This window comes from Magallana gigas, chromosome 9, assembly GCF_963853765.1.
Source record: "Magallana gigas chromosome 9, xbMagGiga1.1, whole genome shotgun sequence".
In the NCBI taxonomy this organism is placed as follows: Eukaryota; Metazoa; Mollusca; class Bivalvia; order Ostreida; family Ostreidae; genus Magallana; species Magallana gigas.
Window position 1 is genome coordinate 28,398,098 of NC_088861.1, and position 27,786 is coordinate 28,425,883.

General features: G+C 34.9%; 1 protein-coding gene and 1 long non-coding RNA gene across 2 annotated transcripts; both read left to right on the forward strand.

Moving 5' to 3' along the window:
- Nucleotides 1-1,648: 1,648 nt before the first annotated feature.
- Nucleotides 1,649-5,258, forward strand: LOC136271707 (uncharacterized). Its single transcript, XR_010709652.1, has 4 exons — nt 1,649-2,156; nt 2,278-2,637; nt 3,182-3,260; nt 4,865-5,258. It is a non-coding gene; the product is annotated as an uncharacterized lncRNA (long non-coding RNA).
- Nucleotides 5,259-8,753: 3,495 nt separating this feature from the next.
- Nucleotides 8,754-14,568, forward strand: LOC105344482 (uncharacterized). Its single transcript, XM_066071060.1, has 6 exons — nt 8,754-9,191; nt 10,307-10,360; nt 11,182-11,508; nt 11,660-12,082; nt 12,501-12,579; nt 12,801-14,568. The coding sequence occupies exons 1-6, from the start codon at nt 9,056-9,058 to the stop codon at nt 13,171-13,173; spliced, it is 1,392 nt and encodes a 463-aa protein (XP_065927132.1). The 5' UTR covers nt 8,754-9,055; the 3' UTR covers nt 13,174-14,568.
- Nucleotides 14,569-27,786: the final 13,218 nt, after the last annotated feature.

Genomic DNA, 27,786 nt, shown 5'->3' on the forward strand with positions numbered 1-27,786 from the left:
TTCGTGATTTTTACGTATCAAATCAAACAGAGACTTCGGTAAATCAAACAGTTAACTGTTTACCTGCGCAAATTAAGCAAAATCTGATGTATCAAAAGAGTACTGAAATACAATTCATTCTATCGGTAATTCGGCATTATCTTTTGCGTAATGGTAGATTAATGCAATAGGTTTTGTTGAGATGTTCGACATTTTCTCTAGTTTATTCAGTTTAAATAGAGTTTGATATCGCTAATGGAAATTATAGGTATATACATGTATATATATGATTCATTTCGAAAAAATAAATTGTGTTCTTTATTTGTTATAGTTCATGTTTCTTGTGTTTAATTGTTTACGAATTTTATTTACTAACCATATTTGAGTGTTAAGCTTCGAATTATAAGCAAGATACAGAGATTTGCTCACAATTCTGTTTGTACACAGATCTTAAAAACAAAAGATTAAAAAAGTAAAACAATTGTCAATATTTATTAAGAAAATTTTCAAAGTCTGTTCTTCCAGAAACCAACTTTAACAACTTATTGTATTGTAAACTTAACCTTCTTTCGTCATTATTACTCCTACTGTACATGTGATCTTTGACTGTGTTTGTGTACATTTGTATAAACTCATTTTGAGCCTCAAATACCAGTGAACTTGTCTTGAGTGAATAAAAGAAGTTAAAATCTTAGGCCATTCTTTTTTTTCCATTTTAAATGCTGAATAGGAAATACCAAGTTAAAAATCATAAGCTGAATGTAATAAACTCATGTGAACAAAATATGACTCAAACCTAGGCGAACTGTGAGCTCTGTATCTTGCTTATAATTCTACGATTGACGCTGAAATTTTGGTTGAACGTTAGAAATTCTATATGAATTAGAGTATGTTAAATACTTGTACAAACAAAATAAAAGAATGATATTCTGTGTATACCTACTCTCTGGGGCCCCCTCTTTATACAATAAATAATGTGAAATCTACATCAATTTTGATAATTTTTCAGACACGAGTAAATAAAAACGACATATTTAAAACAGTTTCCATAGTTCTGACACATTTCTGTTGCGGGGATAAAGTAATTATCGCTATTCCTAAGAAAATATCACAGCGGAAAATTATCCTGGTTTGTACGCAAGGTAAATAACAGTCATTTAATTACAATGGAGAAGACAAATTAAATTTATGAATGTTTTTAATTTGAGGAATTGAGCACATTGAGGTACAATTTTCTTCTTCACATCTATACATGTAGGATTTTAAAAATAAAATACAATAACTATTATATTTTTTTAAAAATACAATAACTAGTATGTAGTTGATGAAAAAAATGTACCTATATGCTCTCATATATTTTGATCGCTTTACAAAGTGTGGGGGGGGGGGGGTAGAACAAAAATATAGGGAATAGGAAGTTAACAACTTACCAGTATACCCCTACCAAATGTTTAGTTTTATATCTTGCGAAGGATTTTCTTATTCTGGTAAAAATAGTATTTCATGAAGGTACAATGTCAAAGATTACGTGTATGCAAAAATAAGTGTAAAATTCGAATACTTGACAATATTTATTTTTGTTATTCTACCGAGGGACCATATGGCACAATATCTTTTGAACGCCCGTTGTTGCTCAGGTGAGCGATGTGGCCCCATGGGCCTCTTGTTTCATTTAATTTGGTCTTCCATTTTGTAAGACTTGCGCAATGTTTTTCGTCATTTCCGTAGATGTCAATTTTGTGAAGTACTGTAGGTGTACTAATGTAAACACGAATTTTCCGTAATGCTATAATAGCTCTGTAGCTTATAATATGATTATGTTAACACATTCCTCACAACTGATCCTCTAGTTTCCACCCTGTGCTACCAGACTTCAGCCTCCGCCAATCGAGTTGTGCTGGACGGATTTCTCACTTACCGATCATCCACCACGGTCTGTAATTGTACGCTGACCTCATCAACGAGTACCACTGTCAGAATTTCGGCACTTCATAACTTACACCCATATCAAACCAGCTGTGGGAGTAGTATAAGAGTAAACTCAGGAGCGACTTCCCTTATCATTAACTGTTTTATTTTTGGGGATTTCCCTGTCTCCTCAACTCAGGCAGTTACGCTGAGCTTTGAAAAACCTCCTTATGTCTATAACTCTAATTACTGCATGCTTTTAAGTTCAGGTGAGTAAACATTGCAAATTTAAATAAAAATAGCAAAATATGATAGTTATATACCGTTTTTACATATTTTAAACACTTATTACTAAATTATTAGCATACATCATGTTTATTATAATTGTAGATAACGTTAATGCCGTTCTCAATCTTAACTGTAATGGAGACCTTCACTTTTCTACATCAACTGCAAAGCATTCATCAACTTTAAGCACAAGAACAATGACGGAACTATCATCTAAATCATCGACAACACCAGCTTCGACAACACCGAGAACAACACCACCACCACCACCAACAACAACAACAAAAACACATAGAACAACAACGCCAACAACAACACTGACAGCGACAACAACTGATATTTTATCACAAATGACTGATATTTCCGCAACTCTGTCAACACTGTCACTAATAGCACCACAATCAGCAACATCAAAACAATCTACAGCTTCTATACATGTTGAATCGCCGGCCTTATCAATATGTAAGCATTCAAACGTCACTTCTTATTCAGAAAACATAATTATTTATTTTTTACAATGCACTGCAGTAGAGGACAAGTTATATTTAGAGAGCATTAAATCATACTGTCGAAAAAAAGCCTTTCCCATCTCCTGAGAAAACTATATTTAATATATCTTTCATTAATAAAATGATTTATTCCTTATTTTTAATAAATGTTTACCGCTTTTGTTTTGTAACTTGAAAAGTTTGTTCCAAGTAAAAAAAAGTTACGATTTATCATTAATGTTTACTTAGTTAATACAAATGTGAATTTGCTGGAAAGATCTATGGCTTTTTTTCACATTGGTACATATGTATCTATAAAGACAAAAGCGGTGATAAAAAATACGTATACCATATCTATATATTTCATATATATAATGCGACGTATTTGGTTTTGCGTCAATGGATAGTGTGTAATAGCTTTTCTCAAAATACAAAAATAAAGTCATACATTTTTATTTCAACGGCTGTCCGTATATACTGTGTCGTATATACTGCAATCTTTGGTATGTATTTGTCAGGGATCTTGGCGGTCCCAGCAACAGGAGCAGGAATTGTTCTGATTTGTGTTACTGTCCTTGTTGTATGCTTTTGTAACAGGTAAGAGACAGGTCAAATAATTGATTTAGTTGTTTCAAATTTATATATGCAAATGCAACAAACATTTTCTCAAAGAAGAATCATTTGTTGTTGTTATTTGTTTTCTTTGCGTAATTTTATTTCTTTTCTTAATAAGATTACTTTTGAATTTAAAAAATAATAAGGATTATTATGATATGATATAAATGGTCAAGGTAACATTTGTAAGTACATGCACAAGAATAATTCACCTATTGCACTACACATGTTATCTATATTTATAAAAGCAAATGTATTAGCGAGGAAAAAGTTATGAAATAACAAAGCGAAACACCTTAATTATCTTAATGATTACTTGTTCTTTATTCAACATGCACCGTTAGGATAAAAGAGATTGTTAGGAGTGAGCTTTTCTGATAACTTTTTAGTCTGGCGTTTGTTCGTCCGTCTGTTCGCCGGTCTGTCCGTCTGTAAACTTTTTTGGTTTTCGATTTCTTCTCCAGAACCACTGGACAGATTTCTACCAAACATTCTTACACAAAGCATTCTTAGGTAAAGGGAATTCAAGTTTGTCAAAATGAAGGGCCCACGCCTTCTTTCAAGGGAGATAATTAAAAATTATCAAAACATCTTCTTCTTAAAAACCAATTGGCCAAATGATAGCATTCACGATGGATTTAAATTCGCGGGAAAATGATAAATAAATTGCGAACATGGTGAAATTGAAACCATTGTGATTATTTGCCGACCTACAGTAACTGTTTATCTTCTTTTCGAAAATATAATAAACAGAAAAGCTGTTACTTGATTAGAAACATCCTTAGGAAGTGTAATATATAATGAGAAAAATCTTTATGAAATAAAATAAAATAGGGTGAGACTATTATCGGGGAGGGGGGGGGGGTGATTATTTGTTTTACATAGGAAATAAAATTGATCTTTCTCAAATATATATATATATATATATATATATATATATATATATATATATATATATATATATATATATATAGAATAAAGTATTACTAAAATAAATATGTAAGCATGTTGACATTTGTTGATTCTCAGTTGTTTACACTGTGGCCCTGGATAATTCTTGGGCCACACAGAGAGTTTAAAGTTTGATGTAGGTTTATATCTATATAAACTGTTAAAGATCTTTTTGAGAATGGCAATGCTAGTATATATGTGATATAATTATGAAATCATCTAGTTACAAAAGGAGCTCAACAAAAAACATCATTCTGTAGTACATGTAATATTTAATGTTGAACAATTTTAATACAGGATGTATTTTGATATATAATTACCCATTCATTTTCCCGATATTTTTTGATATGACTTCATAAAGCATTATGCCTAGTGTTGCACAGCTGAGCCATGTGGCCCATTGGCCTTTTGTTTTGTAATAATTATAATACGGGTAAAATCTTTCGATGCATGCTGTTATTATCTTGAGATAAAATAATTTAATCTTGTTCAATTAACGATTCACTGCATCAAATTAAAATTTATATAAACGTAGTTACAACGCGTATTAAACAAAAAAACAACTTTTTTGGTATCATTTCTTGAACTATTTGCTGGTTATTTAACTAACAACATATTGCTTCCTTTGTTGACAGGAGAAAATATCAAAAGCCATCTAACGACAAAACTGTAGTGTATGTCAATGAAACCAAAATCAACCTGCCATATTCTCCTGATTACAAGTATGAGGAAAGGTCATCCGGGATAGCGAGGGAATCATCAACACACATATATGATGTCATATTATAATGATGGCAAAAATAATGTGTTAATGTTGCCCAGTGTATGTGTCATATCTTCACTTCAACATATCAAGGTCAAAGTGACATACTTTTTTTTTTTTTTTATAATTATTTATAGGCAAAATATAGTCATGACTGTAACTTTGATCTTTTTAAACTTAAATCAGTATGGTAAGTTTTACAGTTTTATGTTTAAAAATTTAAAAAAAAGTTGCAAGAGCTGTAGTTCAGGTAAGGGATGTGGCAAAAGGGCCTCTTGTTTTAAAATTTTGTTCTGTTGTTTTCATTTGGTTTTATACATGAGTTTATGTGCATGCAAGATAACAATGCATAGCATAACTGTGTTTTAGTTTAGAGATAAATGAACCATTAAAAAGTGTTGTTAAGCAAAATTTTCTCTTATTATAATGAATGCGATACATGTATTTGACATAAATACGTAACTTTCCGTTAATAAGATAAAAACTATTAAGAAACAGTTTACGTCATTTTCTTCGGAATTTATTGATTCATAAACATGACAACTTTTAATTTACGCAGATTAGTTACATGTACGAGTATATATCAATATTGTCTTACGCCGGTCTATTATTTCATATTGAAAACGTTTGGTGAGCATGTAATAAGTCATCCAACGTTCCTATGCTTTGCTTTTCTTAGGTAAAGGTAAAAGCGGAGACCATGTGCATGAAAATTTATATGGAATAAATCATTTAATCTTACCTATGAATCATTTCGATAGTATCGTGTCTAGAAAAATGTTACACACATCCATACCATAAGAAGAGTTGTATTAAACCATATATTTGCTAAATGCCAATGGAGGTTTGAGACAATGAATTGGAAGTTCAAATTAAGAATAACAATTTGCATTCCCCACATCTTAATTGAAACCATCGTTTTAAACGTTTTTAGTGGCTGGAAACTACAAATGTGCAATATATCTTTTAAATTAGATATGCACCTGTATCAAATAAGTCTTGTTTTTAATTTGTAGAATTAAGCATATCATTATACACTTTTTTGATTTACTAGGGTTTTTGTTTTGTTAAGGTCTTCCGTTTCCAATTATTTTGGTTGATGACGTCATTTCCGTTCTTGAGATATTAGCATTTTAAGGATTTGTAGGGGGTTGGTTTTTCCAAGAGTGTTCTCACAAACTACAAACGATATCGATTTCAAAATTTCAGGGATGATAGACAAAAAATTGTTTGTATGCACAAAAGCATTCATGTTTGCCTAGCACAAGAAGCGCCGGAGCTCGATAGGGCTCGAAAATTGAGGGGAAAAAAAGCGTTGTAATTTTGCTTGGTTTTCTAAGTTTATCTCTTTTCTCGCAAATATTTTGTTCAAACATGTAGAAGTAAAAATATTTTAAGTTACAAGATCTTCTGTTTGACATCAAGAAAAAGGGGCTGGCCTCTCAAATTAGGGACCTAGAACCCTTGAAAGTTTTAACTTGATAACTCAAAAGCGGTTAAGATTTCGATATGGCTGTCGCTGCAAAAGTTGTTCATTATGATCTTATCAATGTTGTAACAATAATATTTTGTTCGGGTATTGCGTAATATGAGTGTAAAAAGCTAGACTTGTTACCATGTATTTGTGTTTTATTTGGCAAAAAACGGGGTATATGTGCGTATATAACTGACATAAAGGGTACCAGATTACATACGGAAAGTGTTTAAACATTTAGTAATGTTCTAGTAAAACACATTATGGACAAAAGAATTGCTTCTATGCAATGCATTTGAGTCGCATTTAAAATCTAGCTGGATTCCGAGGTTTGTATGTGAACAATTACGTATATCCGATACCTTGCCCGCGGCGGCATGACTATTTAAAAGAACAAAATTAGAGCAGTGTACATTTGTTCATTAATAGTTTTGACGTTTACATATTTTATTTCTTATAATAGATCATATGAAAAGGACAGATGTCAATGTCGTTATACAACCATACTAGCTACGACGTAAGGGGTCAGTTTTAACATGAGGCGAAATAATTTTGTAAATCTATATAGTCGTTTACTGAGAGATGTTTTGTTATAGGATATACAAGCAAAATTAAGTATAATACGTTTATGTATCCTGATTTTCTCAAGCGCTACCTAACTAGGGTTTTTAGGGGCAAGAGGTAAAAAAAGTTTAATCTTTTCTATCTTTATTGGAAGAAATGCAAGTATTTAAAAAAGGAACGTAAGAAAACTTATAAAAAGCATTACAGGAAAGCATTAGTAACTCCTATTTCCAGATCATGTTTTGTTGTCGAAAATTAAAGTCGATGACGCCATTTCACCTTCTGGAAAATCGAACGGAAGACCTCCTTGTTGCTAGCAACGAGATCGTGTCTAGTTTATATATTGAATATTTTGTACATTTTCGATATCCCAAGAAAATATTTAAAATATCTGTCAGTGAGCTTGCTATAATGGAGTCCTTGTGCGTTTACTTAGTGTGCATTTTTATTAGATCGGCTCTAAAATTCTGTGTAATTACTTTTCAATTTTGTGGGACAACCACGATTCATTGCCACATCAGCATTTGCATTGATTGAACGACCCGAAACAGCAAACAGATGGATACTGAACAGTTAAGGAAATGCATGCTTTTTCCCTTATTTACGTATTACATTAAACCTACAGTCCCCTGTCAATATCACAGTGTAGCAATGGCATCGGGAATTGGTAATGCTTATTATTAATTGGATTTTAAACTAACAGTCCAAAATCAAACACACCGCGTACTTCACTTTGTTCTTAAGCAATATAACATGCATAACTCATAGTCAAATCAAAAGTGAAATTTTATATCCGTTATCTGGGCTAGTTTATTATTCCGCGTTCTGTACACAGTCAGCAATACATCATAATCAAATGCATTGTACACTGTACAATAGACCATACTTGTTTATCACATTGGTGTACTTTCTGTTTAATCTAATTAATCCAAAGACACTCACAATTAATACATCAACCATAACAACATGTATAATACAATCATGTTCTACATAAACATGATTATATACTGTATACAGAGAAATATTCGCCCGGTTTTATTTTTGCCCCTTTCGCCCTCGTTGTCAGTGGGCGAATGTCTCAATTATATATTTTTAAACACAACTTTGTCGTGGCGAATTAAAGACGTGGAGAAACCGTTTGCAACCAAAGAAGGGCGAAAATTACACGGGACGTAAATTACCCTGTATACAGTAAATGAATACAGATTACAGTATATTTTGAGTTGTACATGAAATACAACTTATTGCATTACATATCCATACGACGTACATAGATCTTATTTTTAGCAAGAATTGAGCGCAAACGTAGATGCAAGCATAATGTATTAATATTTTTGATATTTAATTTTTTACACTTTGATTTATGGGGAAGCTTCTTTGAAAGGTGTTTAATAGATGTATCGAAAGATTGAACAAATTTTTGAAGAGTGAATCATTTTTCTCAACAAGTTCGAAAACTTTGTAAACATATATTAAGAAAATTCACTGAGCACTTATACAATTCACTGATGTAAGCAACAGAAAAGACATGAAAGGCGGGGTTGATTTCTGACTAGAAAATAGAACAGGATATGGAATACTCTCAATAAAATAAATAATTAACGCACGAGTAGATCACAAAAAGAAACAATAATAAATTCAGGTAAAAATTGAATTGTTAAAATCGTTTTCAGGTTAGATAACTTCCTGTTTGTAAATTATTTATGCTAAACCTAATAGATATAGTCGATAATGCGCTTGGTAAATTTACACAAGGAGATAGAAACTGGTTTTGCACAACGAATTTCTATAAACAGAAATCTTTCTTCATAACTCGATCGCTGCGCGTTGAGATTGCTATTGAATGTGCGTCGGCATTTAATTGTGCAGCATGAATTGAATAAGCCTTTTCCACACTAATTCAAGGAAAGGCTCTTCCAAGTACTAGTTTAATTTTAATCGTCCGCGATTGGAATCTAGTTTTTCGTGTCGCAGGGCCTTGGTCTTTAATTTGTTGACAGAAGTAATACTTCCAAAGCAAACTTCATGAACCGATCCGCCCGGCTTGCCAATATGGAGGGTAGAAGCATTACATTACCTGTAAATCACTCCGTAAATCATCAACAAAAAGGGATTTGGGGAATATTATTATATTTTGTGCTTTGGACTTCATTTTGTTTAGGTAAGATTTTTTTTTAAAAACTCAGTTGCCACTTTCGCTTGTACAATGACCGATCCATCAACTAGGTACACTTTGTGCATGATATAGTTTCATTTTTTGTGTTTTTAAAGCAATTTGAAAAAATTAAACACCAAATTGTGTTGAAATGAATTTTCTTAATTGAAATGATTCAATGTTTTCAAATCAGATCCCACATTTATAAGAGGATATAAATAGTAGTTACGATAGTTTTTTTTGAATTGCATAGTTTTAGTGGGGGTAAAAAATATACTTGAACACTTATTTCAAGTAGAGGGTTCTTTATATCGCATATAGAACAAAGGCTGGACCGAATGCTTCAATTATTGATGAAGTGTTTCAATTGGTAAATGTGTAAAAGATATATCAATCGGCCATTTAATTGGTAAATGTGTAAGATATATATCAGGTGACCATTTAAATACAACCAGGAAGAAACAATGAAGACAAAAAAATTTAAAGGACGAGGTTTAATCAAGACTGCATTTCAAATATTGTCAACAGGACCTTTAATATTTCAATAGCAATTACATGTATAGCTAAATGCTGGGCAAATAAATGTTTCGTACAAAGAATTGAAGTAAAACTCACTCGTTTAGTCAACAAACCTTGAGTTATGGAATTTTTGTGGAACAACAACATTATGGGGACATATTCTAGATCTTGGGTCTTTAACTTGAAGTAAAAACCAATAGTGTTACCATTTAGCAGTAAACAGCCACCATTACAACTGACCCGTGAATGTGATTAGGAATTAATGGGGAAATGTACACGTTTATCTGTATACAAACAGGTTTTGAATATTGGCATTTCTATTTAAAGGAAGGAAGGTGTATTCTATTAATAAATTAAAGAGAGGGAGAGAAATTGAAAAAATTAAAAAGAAGAGAAAAAATAGAAAAGAGAGATAAGTAGAGAATAAGAGAGAGAGAGAGAGAGAGAGAGAGAGAGAGAGAGAGAGAGAGAGAGAGAGAAAGAGAGAGAGAGAGAGAGAGAGAGAGAGTGTGTGTGTCTTTGATCTATTAATTATATCACAATCATTTCAATATAAAAAAAAGTTTTTTAACTATATGTGATGATTTTTATGTATATTTCAGACAATGTTGATGGTACAGCTTGCACACAGGCTTCAGCATCTTATTCTATACCAGGTAAACTTATAACTAAATGTTGCATTTCAAAACAATAAACACACCCTAAGGATCATGTTGTAAATGTTGTTCTTATATCGCCCGGTAAATTAAAAATTCATAACAAGACAATTTATGCGTGATCCAATTACAATGTCAGTATCTAGGCGTCAGCATGGTAACTGTTATACATTTTAGAATTAAATTGTTAAGAATGATTCCTTATAAGTAAGAAAGGTTTAAACCTTAAGTTTATTTTCTTTCCACTGCAGTTTTAACGTCGAAATCAAGTGTAAATATACCTAGTATAATTTCATATTGAAAAATGAATCTAAGAAAAATAATGACTGCAATTTTCTTTATCAGATCATATCATGTAAACGGAATATAAACTGACAGTAAAAGTTTTGATTATATCACCTGTAATTTAATGAACAAAATATAATATCCTTGCAAATACATGTAATTAGAAAATGGATGGCAACATGGATATCAACACATGAAATAAAAAAAAATAATTAAAGATTTCGTAAATTTTTTTTTATTAAAACCTAGAAAAAACTTAAATACATGTATGTATTTTTTTCTGATATAGGTTTTTAAATATAACAACTATATTGGTATATTATTACTAAAATTTCATTACAAAATCATAATCTTACTCATGCTTAAGATAAAAGGTGTCAATCTAAATGACAATTTTCCGCTGTGCTGTAATTGAAAAATTAATATCTTCATCCCACAAAGATGACTTATCAGTTTATATTGTTTAAAAGGTTAAAAAAATGGATTAATTGTTTTCTTTTATTCGAATATCAGTAAGAAATGCATTTTTCCTGCAGTCGCATCCCTTTGCTACCAGACTTCAGTCACAGCGAATCGAGTCGTTCTGGACGGATTCCTCACGTACCAGTCATCCACCACCGCCTGTAGTTGTACGTTGACCTCATCAAAAAGTACCACTGTAAGATTTGCGGCGCTGAATAACTTACAACCTAATTACGCCGGCTGTGGGAGCAACATACTAGTACAGGCAGGAGGGACCTCCTTCACCATCAACTGTTTTGTTTTTAGGAATGCCCCAATTTCTCCCTCTCAATCAGTTACCCTGAATTTTGACAAACCTTCATTTGGATATGACTCTAATTATTGTATGCTATTGAAAACAGGTAAGCAAATAATGGGGGAGAAAGAACCAAAATAATGAAGGATATTTCTAGGTATGATATCACGAGTGTTTGTAAATTAGATAAACGCGTTAATTGTAACATCATCTAAATATTTAATTTAACAAGAAAACATATATCATTACACTTGTAGATGATTCTACTGCTCTTCTTACTCTAAACTGTAATGGAGATCTTAACTTACCTACGTTAACCCAAACGCCTCCAACGACGAGCACATCACAACCACCAACGACAACAACAACAACACAAGCTCCAACAACAACAACAGCAACAACAACAGCTAGGACAACAACTCGTGCACCGACTACAACAACACCGCAGACGACGACAACAACAACTCCTGTGCCAACAACAACAACAACAACAAAACAACCAACAACGGCGACTGCTACAACAACAATGGCTCCCACAACAATATTGACATCTACTACTGTATCGACAACAACTAAGCCATCAACAGGTGCTCCTTCTACATACAGTCCAACAACCAAGTCATCTGGGACACGGCTAACAACTGACAAATCTAAATCCGTTGCTTCAACATCATCGGAATGTAAGAACATATGTTTCATTGAATGTATGAATTGTTTTCAATTTTTCATCAATATAATAGTATTACTTCTGTATATATGATTATATTTCCTCTCTATTGAGTATTGGAATTCTAATAAAAGCAAAATTAATGTGCCTTTTGGACTTTATAATTTATGTAGCGTAACTTATCATTCCGAATGGAAAATAATATTTTCCTGTATAACGTAGAGCTTCCTTTTATGAATCCAACAAATCAAGTGTAATATGAGATTCTTTGTCTCCGTTTTCCCATTTCTCTTGAGTTTTCAATCCCTACCATACACACAAGGCACAAACAGTCTCTTAGCTATAACCGTGTTCTATTATTTCTAGATTGTTTTCGGTTAACTCGGCTGTACAAGGTCATGAATAAAATATTATCATTTAATTTTTTTAAGGGAGTTACGTGATTCCAGCGGTGGGAGGAGGACTAATTCTGGTAATAGCCATCGTCATTGCTGTCTGTTTCAATCACAGGTGAGGGGCATATTTTTCTATCAATGAACAATTAGGTAAATGTAATTAATTCATTAAAGCCACTTAACAGTAGAAAGTACCAGAATATAATTGTAACAGTTGTAATAAACTGAACGATTTGAAATCATGTTAATTGGAGTCACTACTTAGCGACATTCAACGTATTGATGAATTGATTTTATCTATTTAACATATAATTATTTGAATGTTCTGTTAAAAAGGAAAAAACGCTCTAACATGTACCAAAGCACAACAGGATTGTTTGCCTATGACAACAAAATCAACTCACCATATTCTAGTAAGGACATGTATGAGGATGGGCCGGGAATGACTAGTTCATTATCAGCAACAGCACAAATCAAAGCCGTCATTGTGGATGACGTCAGAGACGATATGTCCATATCGACCAATTTGAGTGAAGGAACATTCATACGTCATAGCGTCAAGCAACCAATCAGCAATGAATTGCCAGTCTACGCCGTAGTTAATAAATCTTTAGATACAATTAACCCTCCCCCAGATGTAATGCCTGCCGAGGAAGACTTATCAGTGAGCCAGAGCAAGCAGACGACGGATGTAGACGTCATCTATTGACATGAGAGAAGCAACCCGGTGATTGGCTAATTAAATAATGCTTTATGACGTAATCAAACTGAATACCATTTAGTGTTCATGCAATCATAATCTAAATTGTATTTTGTGAAGTTCTGTCAATTTGTAAAAATGTTAATTGTTAATTGTTTAATTGATAAAATGTGTTTGATTTACTGGTAAAAGTATGTTAATTAAACATGTTCATATTATAACTTACACTGCATTGTACCATATCTAATTCTATTAGCACATTTTGAGTTATCAATTATTACTATTATGTAAACAGACTACATTTTTACAATATGATGATTTTTTTTATTAAGTTGCATATATTATGACTTGTACATGTATAAAAGTGTAATATAAGCTTCTGTTCATTTCATATAATTCATTTGTTCATCTTAAATGTGCGTTTAAATTTATCATGTTTTTATTTCTTGAAAAATCGCTCGAGATCCCTTGTACTAAATATTGTACAGAGACGTTCTTGATCATTGTTTCACCTTCGAAAGTATCTTTCACAATATTCTACGCATAAAAAAAAAATGAGTTTTCTGATTGTTGTTAATTCCTTCACACTTGATGTCTTTTTGTTACAGACATTCCTTTATCTTGGAGTTATCCGTTTACATGTTTTCATTGCTATTCTTGGAGTTATCGAGGTTTTTCTCATACACAATTACCGAAAGATGCGGACTTAAACAGCTGTTTAATCAATAGGCAACTGATAACTGTTTTTAATCCAACTTGCTAATTGGCCTGTAGATAACCCCCTTTTTCTAAAACAGTCAGCAGTATCAATCGATGAAACCATGAGAATAAAAAAGTTACGCCATATAACATTGTTTGTTATGTACCGAAAATTTTTAATATAAGAAAACAGGCCAAATAAAGGTACAAAGAACGGTAACTCCAAGTTGTCCTGACATTCAGGATCGACGTAGGATATATATACATGTAACTATATATATCCAAAATGATTCCTATATTTTTCATTTAAATGCGTTTTGATTAAATCATTTTGCAGATAACAATCCGTTGATTCGATTGTTATGGCCTTTAGCTTGTCTGTATGTAGGGAAATATTGTTTATAAACTCGTAATACATTGATCTCTTAATTAAGACAATTTAATTACACATGCACTGGAATCAAAATCTGAAGACTCAATGGATAAATCTGCTTATAAATATTATAACAGTAAAAATATGGCTTTACTTCATGCACAGGTACATTTTGCGCGTATATTTTAACTCGAAGTCATTAAGTCCACGCCTTTCAACTACACGTTTACTTTTGATGTCACATTTTCGCCTGTATAGTTTTATTTCATCGGTCGTTTTACTTTATGTATTCCCTTTAAATGACTTGGAACACCATTAAAGTTAACTTTCATTGCCTGTACACATGACCGTAGAGGTGTGACGGAAAGGTCACAATGCTAATACTGACCTCATTTTACCTAGACAGTGGACAGAAGATACTCAGTGTTGTGTATAGGAAAGTGTATAACAAAAAGGAATTTAGTAACGTGAATTCTTTCAAACATTTTTCTTCTCATGAACATACATGTATATACTAAATATATTATTTCCCCAATATGGATACATTGAATATTACTTCTTTTCTTAGGTTTCAGTTTTAAAATGCAATTATAACTGCGCATGCTCTACGTGTAGGTGCTTAATTATTACTAATATCAATAAATGAAAAGTTAAGATCTGTACATGTTTATTCTTTACAAAATAAATTTTATATTCTTTTTAAATCTGTTTAACAAAGGTAAAAAATTATGGTGCTAATAAGACCAACAAAATTTGATTAACTGAACATGTGCGGTATTTATACAATTGAATTTCTTCCTTGATTCGATCTATTTTAACATCCGTGTAATGAGCGTTCAACTCAGCTTCAGAAATGTACAGGCTGAGAGATGCTTGAACAAAAAAATTGATCGAAATATACTCGATCAGCCTGGTGACACCTGTCAAGAAATATAATCTGGCCGGTATGGAATAACAAAATAGAGCCAATGTACATGTAACAAATGACATAACCTAGCATCGGTAGATTTCTTCCGTCGCTTTCCTGTAGCTAAAATCTGTCCCAAGATATTTATGCTGCATATTTGAACGATTTTTAATAAAAATACACATACCTGTGACAGAAGTGCAATTGAAATCGATGAAAGGGAAAATTCCCAAGATAACTTCATTCACATAATATCATTTCTCCCTCGTAAAAAATCACAGGAACGAAAAACGATTTCCTATGGAGATTTATAATGGGGAATGTTGACATCTTTTCTCCATTCGGAAGTACTCGGGACACCTCGCGCAATTTTTCAACTTTATCATCCGGGCGTCTTCATCTCCTTGGCAATGGAAAAACCCCGTAGACTTTTTATTTTTAGCCGTGTATTGATATCTGACAAGCTAGAGGGGGCGTTTCAGAGGGAAAATCTTGGGATTCTTTTTCATACTATTGAATAAATATCGTCTGAACCAAGAGGTATTTATAAATATCGAATAATTTATTAAGGAAATATGGGGCAAAAATATGTCGGGACAGACTATATTATTTTCCAAGTTAAAAGTAACATATTACACATGTACCTGTATCTGTTAATCAGATCCTTATTTAATGTAATCCTTTTTGGTCATGGTTTTTGTATCTTGAGCTGATATGGGATGTGATATGAAAGAAGTAACGTAGTTTATTCCATATACATTAACTATCCTGTATATTAATTCATACATGTACATGTAACATATTTATATGTTATATATATATATTTTTTTTAAATTCGTTTTGATTTTCATTGAAGTCAATACCAAGATATTCTAATAAAAAAGGTAATTATAATAAAGCGATGAAGCGCTGCTAGATTTCTCAAAAAATTGATAATGTGTGTAATCATGATATGAAGAAAATTAGACATAGTGACTAAAAACCAAAATTTTACCATTGCAGCCTAAAATGAAAAATATTAAATGCATCTAAAATATATATAGTTATATACAATGTCAAATCATGTTACAAATCATGGTGAAGCGCTGCTGTTTAGTTCCGAATAGCACTTTGTTGTACAAAGTATCACACCGGTAATTGACCAATCAAACTTAGTCAATTGTAGTTCTGTATATACTTCGAAATTATTTTTTTCCTTGAGTGCATTTTAACATTTTCCTATACTCAGTTTTAATTTTTTGTACCACTGGTAAGGATATTTTATGTATTTTGTTAGATGGTGTTCCTTTTTTTTACAGGGACTACTTCTTTCAGGGCACATGCAGCAGCTTCCTGGGGAGTGTGCAGTCTGTTTACATACAAACGGAAAACACGTGGTTTAAAGGGGAGACCTGTTTGGAGCTAGATATTTTGAGAAAATGCCGTATCGCTTGCCCTTTTTATGGTGTTAGCTGATGAGATAGGTAACAAATAACACATACAATTTAGTTGTATTTGATAAAAAAAACCCAAACAACAACAATGCAATGGGGGATGGAAGAAGGGGGAGGGGTATAGATACTACCTCATATAAACTTGATTAATATGATTATTTTCTTACAATTTTTTTGTAAAAGTTTTCTAACTTAGGCTATTTGCCCCCCCCCTTTCCGGTGAAAGTTGGGGTTCAATTCGTTTCTTCCAAATTTCATCTTTTAATAAATTATTTGAATTTAAATAAATATCGCCTTTTCCAGCATAAAACTGGGCCCAGTACCGCCCCCTTGTTGCTATAGTCTGTCCCAAGATATTTTTGCCGCATATTTTCTTAAATTATTCGATATTTATGAATACCTCTTTGATTCAGACGATGTTCATTCAATAGTATGAAAAAAATTCCCAAGATTTCCCTTTTGAAACGCCCCTCTAAATTGTCAGGTTTTAATACAGGGCTACATTGTAAAAAAAGAATGTCTACGGGGATTTTGCATTGCATAAGCCATTATTAAGCCCAGAGGATAACGTTGAAAAATGTGCGAGATATTCCGAGTGATTTCCAAATGGAGAAAAGATGTACAATGTAATTTAACATTCCCCATTATAAATCTCCGTCGGATATTTGTTTTCTTTCCTGTGGATTTTTAAGAAGGAAAAATGATAATGTGTGAATGAAAGTATCTTGGGAATTTTCCCTTTCATCGATTTCAATTGCACTTCTTTCACAGGTATGTGTATTTTTATTAAAAATCGTCCAAATGTGCAGCATAAATATCTTGGGACAGACTATACATGCCTTGATAAATGTGAGTTATAAGAAAGAAAGAGAGGATATTTTATACAGAAGTTATCTCTCTTATCAGAGGGACATTCCATGTTAAAAATTTACTATAAAATACATTTAATTGAAATTACGTGTGAAGGTTTGATAAAAATTACAAAAAGGAGTACTGATATACAAATTGGAAATCAATTTTTACATATACGAAGCATACAAAATGTAATCCATATTTTGGATAATAATTAATTTCTCGTTATTCAAGTTTTAATCTAAAAAACAAATACATGTTAATAAAACTACTCATTTACATGCAACTATCATTTTATTGGGACCGGGGAAGGGATCACTTTACAGTAAATCTTATCAAACTCATACCGGTAATTTAAAAAAACTTATTTGTGATGACTATCTATTTTAAGATCCATTTATTCTCGTAATGACTGTACATGTAACCGCACATGTATATCATACTAAAGTTGATTTAAAGTTGATCATTTAAAATGACCCTATTTACATGGAAATTTTTTTATTTATAAATTTATTTAGTTATTTGGATTTCTTGGTTATTCATTAGTCACAGAGCCAAAATGATATTGTTTAACCATAGATATTTCTATATTTTTTTTATTAAACTTTAATGTAATATCAGTTATAACGTTAACCATCCGTGTAACTGTTACCAATTACGGATGCTAATTAGTACAAGTAACATGTATAAGTAGCATGATTTGTGAAGAAAAAAACCTCCGAAAAACTACCGCATACACATGTACATTTCCATGTACATTACATTTTTAATTCAAGGTATCACTAGATGGTTATACAATAGCCACGGTCATATTTGCACTTGTTTCTATTTCAGCATAAAAGAATTTAAAATAAATGAAATTCTACCCAATTGTGAAATGTCAGAAAAATGCAGGTAGTTATACGCAGAAATTTTACAAAGGATATGAACCAAGACCATCTAGTAAGGACATAATGGCCGCAAGAAGATTTATATGTACCAAAGGATATCGCTGGATGATTAGTGTGTTGCTCTATTTAACAGGTTTGTTTACACGCAATTACATGTAACTGATCATCATTAATCTATACATTAATCATTGGCTTATATAAGCAAAATATTCATCAAATTTTACTTTCAAGTTTCTGTTTCACATAAAAGGGGTAAACCACAATCAAGATGGCGGCTAGAAGTAGTGGACGCGACGTATCGTCTCAATCCAAAAAACCTGTCCCTAACTTTTCAAAAGACTCTTCGGATCACGAAACTGATACACAAGACGCATCTAAACGAGGTCTTTTGACAGATTTGCTGAATTGTGACATTTCAATGGACAATGATGAATTTACAGCGTTGTTTACTTCACAAACTTCACAAACTGTGAGTACTCCTTACGAAAGTCACTCTAGTATGTTGTGTAACTCTGTCTCGCAGAACTCGCAAATATTAGACGAGCATTAATGCCCCAATACGATAGATGCAATTGATGCTCATACTCTTGACACACAGTTGCAAAATTTACCAAAAGAGATATACATATCCAAGTTACTAGATATATGCTCAAATGATGAAAACTTGATTTGCTGGTACAGAAATGCATTGTGCTCACGCGCAAAATCCCAACCAGATTGTCCGTCAGGAAAACTTCTCACACGAAAAACTACATCAGGTGGCTCAAGTATCACTAAATATGCCAAAGATTGCTTCATTTTGTACATGTTTCTGCAGGGCGAAAAATCATGCATTAACGACATTTTCGGCAAAAATAAAAACACTCCCATCGTTGCTGAAATAAACAAAGTCAATGCAATCGAATTAAGGACAACAATTCAATCGCTTATTGAAAGAATATCGAACTTAGAAAGCATGGTTAATTCTAAGGATAAAACCATTAATTCTCTAACTTCCGATCTACAATCGCTTCAATCACAATTTGAACAGCTTCAGTCTGATCACGAACGTTTGCATGCAGAATCAACGGCCAAATTTACAAAATATGACTCTTTTCAAAAACTCTCGTCTGTTATTTTCAAACGTATGGAGACAGATCATCAAGACTGTCAATCCTACAAATCAAAAACAAATGATGAACTAAAAAGGCTCTCAAAAGTTAGCATAAACTTCCAAAAACAACTCAGTTCAATAAGCCCATGCAAATCTTACGCCAGTACTATTAGTAATAATAGTCCCGTGAATAGCAGCAGTAGTGAAATTGAAAAGGTACCATCACAGGCTAATGATTGGCCACAATCATCAACTACAGTATCCATTGAAAAAGTTGTCGCTGAAAAGGTGAAAAAATTACGCGAAGGCTTAGAACCATCGGACTTAAATCCAACACATTCAAAAGTCCCGACGCACTCACCGCAAAATAAGAAATCCCCTTCTCGGACGTCTAACGGTCCACCTATACATGTAAGTGACAGCCCGCATAACGGTTTTACCCCGTCTCGCCTCAATGGTCACGATACAACTCGACCACGGGTGTCGCATTCCGACAAACAAAAAACAGTAAACAGTAACGTGACAGTAGGCGGATCCCGAGAGGCGTCGGACTCTAGATCGGTGAAATACGACGGAATGTCTTGCGTCATTACACTTAACGACAAGCAAAACTCGAAGACAACCACAAGAAAGGAGGATGTTTTCGTTGGTGTTACTTACCGTAAGACAGCTAGATACTACTTATCGGGGATAGGGAGAGAATCATCAAGATCTGGAATAGCTAATTGGTGTAAAGATAACTCATTTAATGCTATTTCAACCCAAATACAACCAGTCTCGTCTATCCGCAAAAATTAATGTCCCACTAGAATTCGATCATATTATCGAATCCCCAAACTTTTGGCCTGAAGGCGTACGCTGTAGAAAGTGGATAAGCAATCGAGAATGGGAGCAAAAATGTGCTACACAGCGCGCTTCTGAGGACTGGAGCACTGAATACGACGAAATATAGAATATCAAAATGAGCATAATAAAAACCATTGTCCTTAGTTTACTGCTGCTAGTGTAATAGTATTGTGTTAACTTATAGATTCAGTAGGTCCGACATTAGGACTCTAATAAGTACCGACACACAGCTGCCTGAGTCCACGTTTTATTCTGAACGTATATCATGCGTAAAATCAAACAAAACAATTCGTACACCAAACAGGGGAGTGTATGGTAACTCGTACATATAATGTTCGTAATGTTACATCTCCCTTTTTAACAGAAATAAAAACAAAATCCAGCAGCATAACGTTTAAGCATGCGATGATGTACAATAATTTCAACTACAGAATCAATTCACAGTCATTTACATAGACGGCTTTATTTTTGGAATACAGACTCTGCCTGAGCGTGTAATATAGGGTTTGTTACTGGTTTGAAATGTTGACATATTTTCAAAATTGGGTTTGGATGGAGAGGATGGGGGTAATTTGGATTTGGAGGGGGAAATGGGACTTAACTCCGAGTCATCTGTTTGGGCTTCAGCTAGAATGGGTAGGTTAGGATCAAATGTGTAAGTTTGCTCATTTGTTTTCATGAGATGGCGCCTATTCCTACGGTAAATACCACCGTTTGGGGCATTGACAACATATGACCTGTCAGCAACCTTGGAAAGCACAGTAGCTGGCTTCCAGGATTTGTCGTCCTGCTGAAATCTAACACTATCTCCTACTTCAAGAGGGGCGAGTGGTTTAGATTGTTTGTCATAGTTCTGCTTTTGGTTTTCATGGTTTTTGTGTAGCATGACCTTGACCTTCTCATGATCGATAACCTTGGGGAGAAGTTGCTCATTTAGAGTTGGTAAAATTGAACGTAGTTGTCTACCTTGGAGGAGTTCCGCCGGGGAATAACCAACTTCTAAGGGCGTAGTTCGGTATTCGAGAATACCCAAGTATGGATCACGGCCATCAAGCTCGGCCTTTTCGAATATTCTCTTCGCAATTTGCACTGATTTTTCAGCTAAACCATTCGACTGAGGGCATCGTGGGGAGGAAGTTGCATGAATAAAGTCATACTCTTTAGAAAAATTTGCAAATTCCTGAGAGGAATATTGAGGGCCATTATCTGACACTACCTTTTGGGGGATACCTAACCTAGCAAAAATACTTTTAAGCTTCTGAATTATTGTTTTGCTCTTTGTGTCTCGAAGCTGGATGACCTCAAAGTGTCGACTATAGTAATCAGTGACAATCAGAAAATCCTTGTTGTCCCACAAAAACAAGTCTGTGGCGACAACTTGCCAGGGGTAATCAGGTACTGGGTGTGGTTGGAGGGGTTGCTTGGGGTTTGAGTACCTGTGTTTTAAACAGACATTGCAATTTGACACTAACTCTGTGATATCTGATGAAATTTTGGGCCAAAATACTGATGTGCGTGCCCTCTGTAGTGATTTCTCAATACCCATATGACCTATGTGAATGCACTCTAGAATTTTAGCTCTAAGAGAGCGGGGAATCAACACTTTTGTACCTTTAAGCAAGATACCATTAGTGACGCAAAGTTCGTCCCTGTGGTTCCAGAATTCTATAATTTGAGGGGGGCAGTCTCTACGGCATTCAGGCCAACCATTAAGTATGGTGTGTTTAAGCAACTGAAATTGTTTATCATTGTCTGACTCTGTCTCTATCTCTTTAAGTTTTCTATCACTGATAGGGAGGTTAGCCAGTACAGAGTGTACTTGGGCTTCCATATCTTTAGAAAGACCTGGGAATGTGTCATCTACAAAATTGCGTGACAATGAGTCAGCAACAGGGATTTGCTTACCCGGGATATAGTCCACTTCAAGATCATAGTTCTGTAATTGTAACAACATTCTCTGAAGTCTAGGTGGGGCTGCAAATAGTGCTTTCTTAAAGATAGGTACTAACGGCTTGTGGTCTGTTTCAACTTTGACCTTTCGACCATAGATATATTGATGGAAACGTTTGCAACCAAAGAGGATCGCAAACATCTCCTTTTCTATCTGGGCATATTGCACTTCACTTTGTGTGAGACTCTTAGATGCAAATGCTACAGGCTTGCCTTCCTGCATCAAGGCAGCGCCAAGACCATACTTCGATGCATCACACTGTAGTGTGGTGACCTTACGGGGGTCAAAATATGCTAACACTGGACTTGGACTAGAAGTGATTAGGTCTTTAACTTTGTCAAAAGCTTTGCTTTGGGCACTATCCCATTGAAATAATACGTCCTTTGCAAGTAGATTCCTAAGGGGACTAGTTATTTCGGACAAGTTAGGTGCAAACTTTGCTAAGTAAGTCACCATACCTAGGAAGGTCTCTAATTCAGATTTATCTTTGGGGGGTTTCATCTCTCGCACAGCAGAGACTTTATCAGGATCTGGACCCACACCCTCTGAGGTTAGTAAATGACCAAAATACTTCACCTTTGTGACTCCTACCTCTAATTTGTCTTTGTTTAGTTTAACACCTCTCTCTTTTGACCTTATGAGAACTTTACGCAAGTTCCTGTCGTGCTCTTCCCTAGTTTGACCAAATACAAGTAAATCATCGACTAGAGCTACGACACCGTCAAGACCTTCATAGCATTCATCAATCTTTCTCTGAAACTCGTCTTGTGACGACTTGAGTCCAAAAGGGAGTCTAAGATACCTATAACGACCAAATGGCGTGTTAAATGTTGTGAGGTAAGAAGATGCCTCTGATAACTTGATAGTCCAATACCCACTCCTAGCATCTAACTTAGTAAAGAATCTAGCTTTTGACAGTTGGGGTAGGACATCCTCAAGGGTTTTCATTGGGTAATGGGGTCTAAGTATTGCTCTATTCAAATCTTTCGGGTCAAGACAAACCCGTAGTTTGCCATTGGGCTTTTCGACGACTACTAGTGAACTCACCCATTGAGTGGGCTGAGTGACCTTTTGTATAATGTTAAGAGATTCCATTCTCTCTAGTTCTTTTTTTAATTTGTCTTGAAGGGCAAGGGGTACTCTACGGGGTGGGTGTACCGTCGGGTGCACGGCAGGGTCTGTGTGTATGGAGCACTCCCCTTGGAAAAGACCAACACCCTCAAAGACCTCTGAGAACTCTAACATAACCTGACTTGCAACCAGTGGTTCACTTTTGTCTTGGGTTGTATCCAAGTTGCAAGAATAAACAAGTTTTATGAGACCAAAATCTAAACATGCTCTCATCCCTAATATGGGAGGGGAAGTTGTCTCAACAACATGAAATGTTAGACTCCGTGACTGACCTTTGTAAGTACAATTGAGCTCAAAACAACCAAGGGAACGTAGGGGGTTACCATTGTAGGCAGACAACTTTTGATCAGTTTGCTTCAGGTCGCTCATATGGGACAAGCCTAATGAAATGAGGACATGTCTGGGTATTATGTTAACCTGTGAACCTGTATCTAACTTAAATTTGATAGGTGTATTGTCTGAACCCAAAAAGAGATTACAAAATGCTTGGTCATGGTTGTGATTTGTCTCAATAATATCTATGAAAAATTCTGGTTCTGAATCTGATTGCTCTGGCAAGGTCTGTAATTCATGACATGCAACAGTTTTACTAAAACATTTCTTAGCAAAATGGTCCCATCTATTACAACTCTTACACTGTTTACCCTTCGCAGGGCATTTAGCACTTGTAGAATGATCATACCCACACCGGTCGCACTCTTGTGTCTTCGTCTTGTGGTGGTGCTTTGGTCTGGCCTGCGGGGGTCTTCTTCGCTCTGTATCTTTGGCGGCATTTTGAGATGGGCTGCTTCGACCTGCCTTCCTAGTGTTCTGGTTGTGAGAATGGCTGACTGCATGGACCTCTTGGCCCGACATGGTCTTCAACTGTTCTTGAGAATACTCGTGTGACTGAGCTATCTGTATTGCCTTTTCTAATGTCAATTTCTCACCTTCTGCAATGAGCTTTTCCCTCACCTTCTGTGACGATGTCCCGAAAACGATCCTATCCCGAATCATCTCGTCCTTACTGTTTCCGTAATTGCAGTCCTCTGCAAGTACTCGTAAGCGAGTGACAAACTGTTCTACTGTTGATGCTCCTTGATTCTCGTTATTAAACTTGAAGCGCGCAAATATAGGGTTCAACTTGGGTTGCACGTGCGCCAAATAGCGTTTGTAATGGGGTTCAAGTTTCTTCTTTTCATCGTTCGTCATACCTGTCCAGGTGTTGTATATCTCGCGACCTTTGTCGCCAACCCATAACAGTAAATAAGTAACCTTGATCTCTTCGCTTTTCTCCTCTAGCGGTCCTTTGAATATGAGATCCACGTGTGTGCGGAATTTTTTCCACTGCTCTGGTAAGTTCGACGCTTCCCAGTCCATCTTGGGGGTAGGTACGCCTGTCAAATCCATCGTTGAATGTGACTCCGGACTTCTGACACCATGTAATAGTATTGTGTTAACTTATAGATTCAGTAGGTCCGACATTAGGACTCTAATAAGTACCGACACACAGCTGCCTGAGTCCACGTTTTATTCTGAACGTATATCATGCGTAAAATCAAACAAAACAATTCGTACACCAAACAGGGGAGTGTATGGTAACTCGTACATATAATGTTCGTAATGTTACAGCTAGCACTCTCATTTCATTTAGCAATAGCGATTCCAACAACATCCTCACTGCTCAAAATCGTAACGTGGAATGTTAGAGGCATCATCTCATCCACTTTACCGGTCTGTGCGTTACTGGATAAAACTCAATGTGACATTGCAATATTTTCCGAACACAAACTTAATAAATACTCAACAACCTATTTTGACAGTATTCATCCCCATTATTTCAGTGTTGTTAAACTTCACTCAGATTCGACTAACAACCATCCATATCCAGAACTAATTCACGGTAAAGGTGGTGTATCTCTTTTATTTAGAAAGAATCTTCGATTTTCCGTAAAAGAAATTGAAGGAATTCAAACGGACTGCATTGTGGGTGCTAAGATTATACTTAAAAATAGCCCCCCTCTCTATCTATTCGGCGTATATCTCCCAGCTGATAGTGACATAACTTATTATCAATGCACCGTTGATATAATGCACAGTTTATATGATCACTACTCCCAGTATGGACAAGTTATCTTTGCTGGCGACTTCAACGCTAGTCTGCTTCGTGAGTTACATACAAACAATATCAAGTCAGCCATCCTTTGCAAGTTTGTAGAGCGATGCAATTTTCTGACCCCCCTTGTTGACTTTTCTGTTTCTGGTCAATCGTTCTCATTTATTCCCAAACAAACTATGTTAGACTACATATTGCTCAGCCAGGACACATGTATAGCTAAATGCCACTACGAAATTCTTGAAGAAGGATCCATATCTTCAACATCCGACCACCTACCCGTCGTGTGCAACTTAGAAATACATACCAAAAGAACAAACTTGCAAGATTCTTGTTCTGTACTTCCAGCATGGCACAAAGCGAGTAGTGAAACCATATTGGAATATAAATTACGCACCAACGTCGAGTTACAAAAGCTAATCGATGTCAACATTGCGTCCAATGACGACATTAAAGTATACAATGAAACATTGATAGATATTCTATCTACTTCAGCTTCATCTTGTATTCCTTCATCGCGAACTAGCCCATATACAAAGCCTGGCTGGACAAAAGCTGTTAAAGAACTCCATGCAACAGAACGAGCAATGCGTCGAAAATGGATGCAAGAAGGCAGACCAAGAGGCTGGCAACACGATACCTACCGTAATTACAAACGCGCCAAACGTGCTTTCAGAAATGCTCACGATAAGGAATATGAAATCTTTATTCAGTCTGTCTATCGCGAAATAGACGAAGCCGCTGAACTTGACCTGCGACTTTTTTGGAGACTCATTAAGCAAAGACGTCCAAGATCTTCTCGATTTTATCCTGAAATCTGTGATGCAGCCGGAGAAAGCCACACAGAACCAAATGAAATTGCTAATGCATTTGCAGACTTTTATGAAAACATTTACCGTTTTAGCGAAAGCGACTCTTTTGATAACGACTTTAAACATGTAATTCATTCCATGTATGATCAAATCAAAATAAATTCTGTTGACAAAGATCACATATTTCAAATCTCAAGTGATGATGTCATCACTGCCATATCCTCTTTAAAACAAAGGAAAGCGCCAGGAGCCGACAATATCACAAACGAACATATCTTATATTCTGACAATCTCATTGTTGAATGTCTATGCAAACTGTACAATGCAATTATTAACATCGGCTACGTCCCACCTCAATGGAAACGAGGTCTTATCGTTCCGATTCATAAAGGAGGCTCTAAGCCTAAAAACTCTTGTAACAGCTACCGTCCAGTAGCCTTACTACCAAGTATTTTCAAAATATTTGAAAAAGTGTTATCAATCAGAATATCCTCTCTGTCCTTATGTAAACCGTTTCCAAACTTACAACAACAAGGCTTTCAGAAAGAACTAGGTTGCCTCACTGCCTCATTTAACCTCCATGAAACACTGTATCACAACTTAGAAATGGGTAGTAACGTTTACATAAGCTTTCTAGACACAAGCAAAGCATTTGATACGGTATGGAGGAAAGGTCTCATGTGTAAATTGCATAAGCTTAACATTAGAGGAAAGATATGGAACATCATTGATGACTGTCATCAGAACACCGAGAGTGCAGTTATAGTCAACCAAACTAAATCACGCTGGTTTCCAGTCCAACAAGGCGTCAGACAGGGAGGCGTGTTGTCTTCCTTCCTATACCTTGTATTCATCAATGACCTGCTAGACGAACTTCAATTAGTACATTCTAACCACCCAATAATATTTGACAAAAATTACCATTCACCAGCCCTTGCAGACGACATAGCCTGCATCGCATTATCTCCAAGCGCTCTACAATCTATGCTTGACACTGCCTCTACATATGCATCCAAATGGCGATTTGAATACAACGCATCCAAATCATCCATTCTCTCATTCCGCGCTAAAAAACAGAAACCACCTGCAGAAGTAGACATTTACTTAGGACAATCCAAAATTCAATGTGGAATAGATTATGAACATTTAGGTATACCCATCAATTCAAATACAAAATCGAAATCTCGAATTTCAAACGCATGCTCCAAAGGATGGAAATCCTTCTACGCTTTGTCCGATCTACATATTTCTCGTATTAACCCCGCGACGATGGCTCACCTCTACCGGTCAGTAGTATTACATTCTGTCCTCTACGGGTGTGAAACCTGGAACCACATGACTAAAGAAGACGTAAGACGTCTTAGCTCTCTCCAACACGGAATCTGCAAGCAGATCTTTAACCTACCAAAACCTACCAGATCAGATATAGTCGAGCAATACATGAACATTCTACCAATCAAGGCAGAAATTGATACTAGAAAACTCCTCTTTTTAGGAAGACTTTGCCGGATGAACACTGAATTCCTTCCCAAAAAGATCT